The 6000-nt window shown below is 39.2% G+C and overlaps 1 protein-coding gene across 1 annotated transcript in view; it reads left to right on the forward strand.

Moving 5' to 3' along the window:
• Positions 1-6000, forward strand: part of UGGT2 (UDP-glucose glycoprotein glucosyltransferase 2) — a 214568-nt gene that overhangs the window by 17176 nt on the left and 191392 nt on the right. The window contains 2 exon segments of the mRNA XM_018568049.1: positions 1448-1520; positions 3143-3243. Of these exon segments, the coding sequence (XP_018423551.1) occupies positions 1448-1520; positions 3143-3243 (174 nt within the window).

Raw genomic sequence — 6000 nt, forward strand, 5'->3', positions numbered from 1 at the left:
ATGTGTGTGTGTATATATACACTGAGTGGCCAGGTTATTATGACCACCTGACGTTTGTAGGCTAATTAGCTATAATTTTACGCTGAAGTTGCTAGAGGGCCAGACCATTATAAATAGGGAAGCAGGTTGTTTACCACGACAATAGAAGTGATTTTTTTTTTCTGAAGATATGGGTAAACAACGCAATTTAACAGGCCTTTGAACGTGGGATGATTGTTGGCGCTCGTAACAATGGAGCGCGTGTATATGTATATGTGTGTGTACACACACACACACACACACACACACACACACACACACACACACACACACACTATGTGTATGTATTTGCTTCACAGATGTCCTATTAACCTCTTACCAGTTTATCACTGATAAATTAGGCTCTAGAAATACACTGTGGAAGAGTTATGAATGGGATTTCTGGTGTGCTATGTTTGCAGTAGTTACTTGGTGGGGAGTTTTATAACTACAGTGTTTAACATTTATTACTGTCATTAAAAGAGAACTATTGGGTAAGTGTTTTTCTCTCTTTAGGACCACGGGAGGACAAATAATAACCTCCTCCCGTGACCCAAAGCTCAGTATATTGCAGACTGTTGCCCGCGATATACTGAGAGCGCCGCAGCCGGGAAGGATCCCGACGAAACTCTTGAGATCCACCCAGCTGCGTGAGTGATAGTGGGCTCTGCCCCCTCCCCTGTTTGTTCCTCCACGCAGCACTGGAGGATCGGAGAGAGATGGGGGGGGGGGGGGGGGAAAAAAATGCAGGGATCGGTGACTGTCAGTCAACGCTCACTGCGGGGAGACGAGTGCTCACAAGTACAGGGAGTGCTCACTTCCCGATCGATAGAGCCGACCTGTGACAGCTTCTTTGTCACAGGTAGGCTCTAACTATGAGGATGAGTGGAAATCACACCTCATAGTTCTCCAACTGTTTACTGGTTTACATTATGAAAGACCAGAAAGAGTTATTTTGTGTTATGGCCATTTTTGCGCCCAATTAATTTTTGCACCAGAAATTGTGTGTACTGAAGCCAGAAATACTATATGTACTGCAGTAATTTGAACATACTACATGAAAATGAATGGATATTCTAGGTTTCATTCATATTCGCATATAAAAATAAATATGTTTACCACTGGTAATTGCATACAAGTAGACGGGGTTTTAAGGACCACTGGGCTTCAATTTATTTACAGGGACTGGAACTGTTGATAAGTACTTCAATTAAAATTAACATGGCAAATATTTTTTACCAAATAAGGCAAACGTAACAAGAAAACCATTTTGGATGTCCCGGAGCCATAAAAAATGGTTCTGTTCCTTACTTTTCCAATATATCTATTTTATGTTTAAGCAATAGGATGTTGCAGATGTCTTTTTAGCAATCTGGTAGGATAGGTGTGCAATGTAATCAATTCTTGTATTACAATTTTTTTTTTGCAGTTACTAATTCTACAACAAGTTCATATGAAGGAATTGATGAAGACGTTCAAGGGTTTTATTTTGACAAGTTAATGTAAGTTTCCCAAACATGCATATTTTTTATGAGAACTATGAGGCGAGTGAAAATCACTCGGCCTCATAGTTCTAGCCGACCTGTGACAATGAAACTGTCACAGGTCGGCTCAATAGATCGGGAAGTGAGCAAACGCCTACCGTTGCTCGCTCACTTCTCGATCCTGTCCCTGCAGAAAGCCGTGACTGTCACTCACGGCTCCCTGCAGGGATTCCTCCCCTCCGCTGTCCGATCCTCCAACGCGGACTGGCAGAACGGACGTGGGAGGGAGCGGGTACAGCTGGCTCTGCCTCTAGATAGATGTCAGACAGTTATGTTATGGTTACGGCCCGGGTGCGGCGTCTCAGTATATCGCAAGCTGTAGCTTGCAGTATACTGAGCTTTGGGTGAAGGGAGGACGCTAGTTTGTGTCCTCCCGTTAGCCTTAGGAGAACTATGGGGAAAAGCCCTGACCCCATAGTTCTCCTTTAAATGTATGTTGCAAAGCAGTATTGTGGAATAATATCTGACTGTAGTGTATGCTCTGTTTGTTTTTAACTCTAAATTATGTTATGCTGACTTACTGGCTGCATTTACTGTAAATTACAATTTTAATCATTTTCAGCGCTGTAAAAAGTGTTTGCTCTCTATCTGGTTTCCTTTGCCATTAAGAATGTTTTCAGGTCTACAGATAGAATCTAATGTAAGATGAATTGTACCTGCTTTAATCATTTTTCAAACTTACATTTATTTATTAAATATATTCTCCTCAGCCCAAAAAAGTATTTGCCATTTTACACTTAAAAACTGGTTGTTCTAGCTCAAGCTGTAGTAACTGCTAGGGATGCACCGATACAAGCATCGGTATCGGCCGCGATACCGAGTATTTGCATGAGTACTCGTACTCGTGCAAATACTCCGATACATAAAACGAGTACCTGTGCCGCGTCCGCCATCTTCAGGGACTCGAATCCGCCGCACACAGGCCCTCCATCGCGTCTATAGATTATCACATGTCCAGACTCCATATATTATTGTATAGTGTGGAACAGCTGTATCTAATTCTGCATACCTGGCTTTATATTATAAAGCCAAGTATGCAGAATTGGATATAGCTGTGCCACACTACAGAGTGTTCATGTTCTTCATAATATTAAGAAACTGACCTAAAATCATGATTTTGTATTGCTTTAGAAAAAATGTGACCTGTCCCTTTAAGAAAAAGTATCGGTAATTGGTATCGGCGAGTACTTGGAAAAAAGTATCGGTACTCGTACTCGGCCTTAAAAAAGTGGTATCGGTGCATCCCTAGTAACTGCTATTCAATTTTTTTCTGTAACTCTGTTTCAGTCTTTTTTGTATTGTTGTGGAGAAATTTCAGATGTGCTTACAAGCAACACTTTTCACTTCCAGCTGTTTTACAGCATCTCTGTGGGGTTTGGGTCTAAACTTTGGCAAGCCCATTGCAGAAACATAGTTGTTGCTTCTTTTTAACTATGCTTATATAGACTTGCTTCTGCATAGCATGAACCAACTATAAATCGACTTCTGCTAACAAGTTGTGTGCAATTTTAGTATATCTTGGTGTCATAACACTTGCATGTGTGTTTTAAATTACATTTTCTGTTTGGATTTTTTTCAAGACAAATGTATCCTGATTTGAAAGATAATTTGGTGGAGTTTCGAAAACATCTGATTGAAAGCACTAATGAGATGTTGCCTTTGAAAGTCTGGGAGTTGCAAGGTATGTTTGCTGTTTATTTTTCCAACATTATTTAAAGAGAGCCTTACACCAGCGTCAACGTTTTAACTCTACTACTGTTAATTGCCTGGTCTCAATGAACCTAGCAATAATAAGTGCTTTCTTACTGCTTTTTTGGTGTGCTGCACCTCATCGCTCTTGCTAAAGGTGCCATCTTTCACCATGCATTACTGGGAAAAGGATGGATCCTGAAACCGGCCCCATAATTATGTGCATGCTAGATGTCCCACATGCACAGTGTGAGATCTGGCTGTACCAGGTACTGTTTACTCAGTACCTGGTATCAAAATCTTGTCCTCTCAAAGAAAAGTTCTGTGAACAGGATTTGTTAATTCGAGGGATGGATTAATGAATGTGTAGGTAAAAATCCTGGATTTTTTTGGTTTTTAATACTGTATCCACAAATTGCAACCTTAAAGGACTGATTAGCACAGATCATTAGTTTTCTTTCATTTTAGGTTGTGTTTTAAAGCCAGTTTAGGTAAAACCATATCTACATCTATGTCATTGTAAACAATGTTTTGAGGAAGGTGGGGAGAACAGTGAAACTGTGCCAAAGTCTTACTGTGGTTTTGCCTAGAGCAGGGGTGTCTAACTTAAATTCATTCCGAGCCGCATCGGCATTAAGGTTGCCCTCAAAGGTCCGGTTGTATTTGTAAGTATATATAAATGTATGTATGTAAACATTCCAGTGCTGTGAAAATCGAGTACCATTACATTGCACATTTAGTGCAATAAGTTTCAACCTCCAAGCTGGCTAACGTCTGCCATAGGAAATTCAGTATGCTTGAGAGTAAGAGCCTTTTGACATAGGAGAGTTTACCCTTAAAAACATTTGGCAACATTGGGAATTGACATGTATGTATGCATGCTAGTATATAATTGATATCCTGCTAGGTTAAAATGTGACCCCTACACCTGGAAAGTTTTGCCTTTATACTGTACTTATAAAAAGAAGGTCCTTTCTTTGGATATATAATTTAAAGTGTAAAATTAGATTAGTTCAATAAAAACCAATCAACACATTTTAATACTACTGGAGTTAGAACCTTAATGAACATACTTTTTTGCCTATGGTAGCTCTGCCACTGACGCCAAGCTGTAGAGAGACTACAAATCCGAGCAATACATTATTCAGAAATGCAGAATACCATCAGCTATAGAGAACTCCAAACCCCAGCAAAACATTACACAACAATGCACAATGCCATCAGCTATAGAAGACTGCAAATCTCAGCAATCCATTATACAGCAAGGCAGAATAATATGAAGCTACGTACTCTGTGTTGCTCACCTGGACTGTGTGGGGGTCTCAGGAGGATGTGCAGGGTCTCACCAGGGCTGTGCGTGGCCTCACCTTGGCCTTTTTTTTTTTTTTTGTTCATCTATTCATTAAGTAAATAATGAATCTGCGTTAACTGGCAGATATCGGTCCTAGCTTATCTCAGTACTTTTTTATTAACTTGGTTTTTAAATCATGCATTAAGTAGCCTGCAAAAATACATGGGTGACAGCTCATTCTACAAACATGCGAGTTTGAGAAGTCGGGGAACATTAGCCTTGATCGTGGAGGTGCATACTGACCAATGAATGTTCTCAGATTTGGGCACAAATGGTTGCATCAGGTTGAAGATATACTGTAATGCCTGAAGGCACCTTTGGGCTTATGCTAATAAATAATTAGGCCTGCTTTGGTCTAAATAGTTAGAAACAAGGGGGGTTTACGTTTAAACGGTCATGACAACTTCAAGTTGTCTGAGGAGCTGTGGATCACAAAGGCAGTTGGGATAAAGTGGTACTTAAGTTTGCAAATGCTCACCTCTGCTTAAGCAATGCTACATCCACAAGCTTCCGTGCTGGTATCAACATTTTCTCCCTGGCTTTTTCCAGGTGTCGGGTCTTGAGGCATCTTGGTGGACAGGCAGGGAATGACATTATTTCATTCATTTTGGCACCAATGTGTGCTAAGAATGTACACTGAGCTCAGTGTGCATTCTAAGAAAGATTGCAAGCAGGCAGATAATTTTTTTTTGTTTTGTGTTTTTTTTCTTTGCAGAAGAAACATGGAATGTGTCTTCTGCAATAACAAGCCTGCCTGCTATTTCTTTTTTTCTTTTCGGTTTAGTTCTGCTATAAGTTTACCTTAGCTGTGCACCATTTTCTTTGTAGAGTGCTGAGTGTACTTTTGAGTGAAACGGCATGAAATAAGGATTCAATTTACCATAAGAGTACTTCTCCTTATGGTTGCATTGATTTTACTTGTTTAGGATTAGGGTAAATTCAGCCAACCAATTAAAAAAAAACACACGTCCTCCAAACTTTTAGAGCGGCTTTATACAGTCTGATTAAAAAAAAGAAAGCACAGCTACAGACTCCAGCATAGCATACAGAAGTTTCATAAAAGAATTATTGGAAATGATTGGTACATTTTCTCCTTTTCTTACTTATTAAAAGCTGTAAAATAAAATATATGTATTCTGATTTTTGCTTTCAATTTTATAGCCCTATATGTCCCCTATAAAGAAATAATAGGGGGCTGATATTTGTAAGCGTCATCTACAGTAAGAAAATAATCCTATTGCCCTTAGCAATGAATCAGCTTTCAACTGTCTTTTTTTTTGTAATCCTATGGGCAATATAACCAGCACTAAAATAAAAATAAAAAATGTAAACACAAAAACAAACAAACTGGTTAATGGTAATGTACTGTTATTATTATTATTATTATTATTATTATTA

Source organism: Nanorana parkeri, unplaced genomic scaffold (assembly GCF_000935625.1).
Source record: "Nanorana parkeri isolate BGI_ZX_2015 unplaced genomic scaffold, ASM93562v1 scaffold1130, whole genome shotgun sequence".
NCBI lineage: Eukaryota > Metazoa > Chordata > Amphibia > Anura > Dicroglossidae > Nanorana > Nanorana parkeri.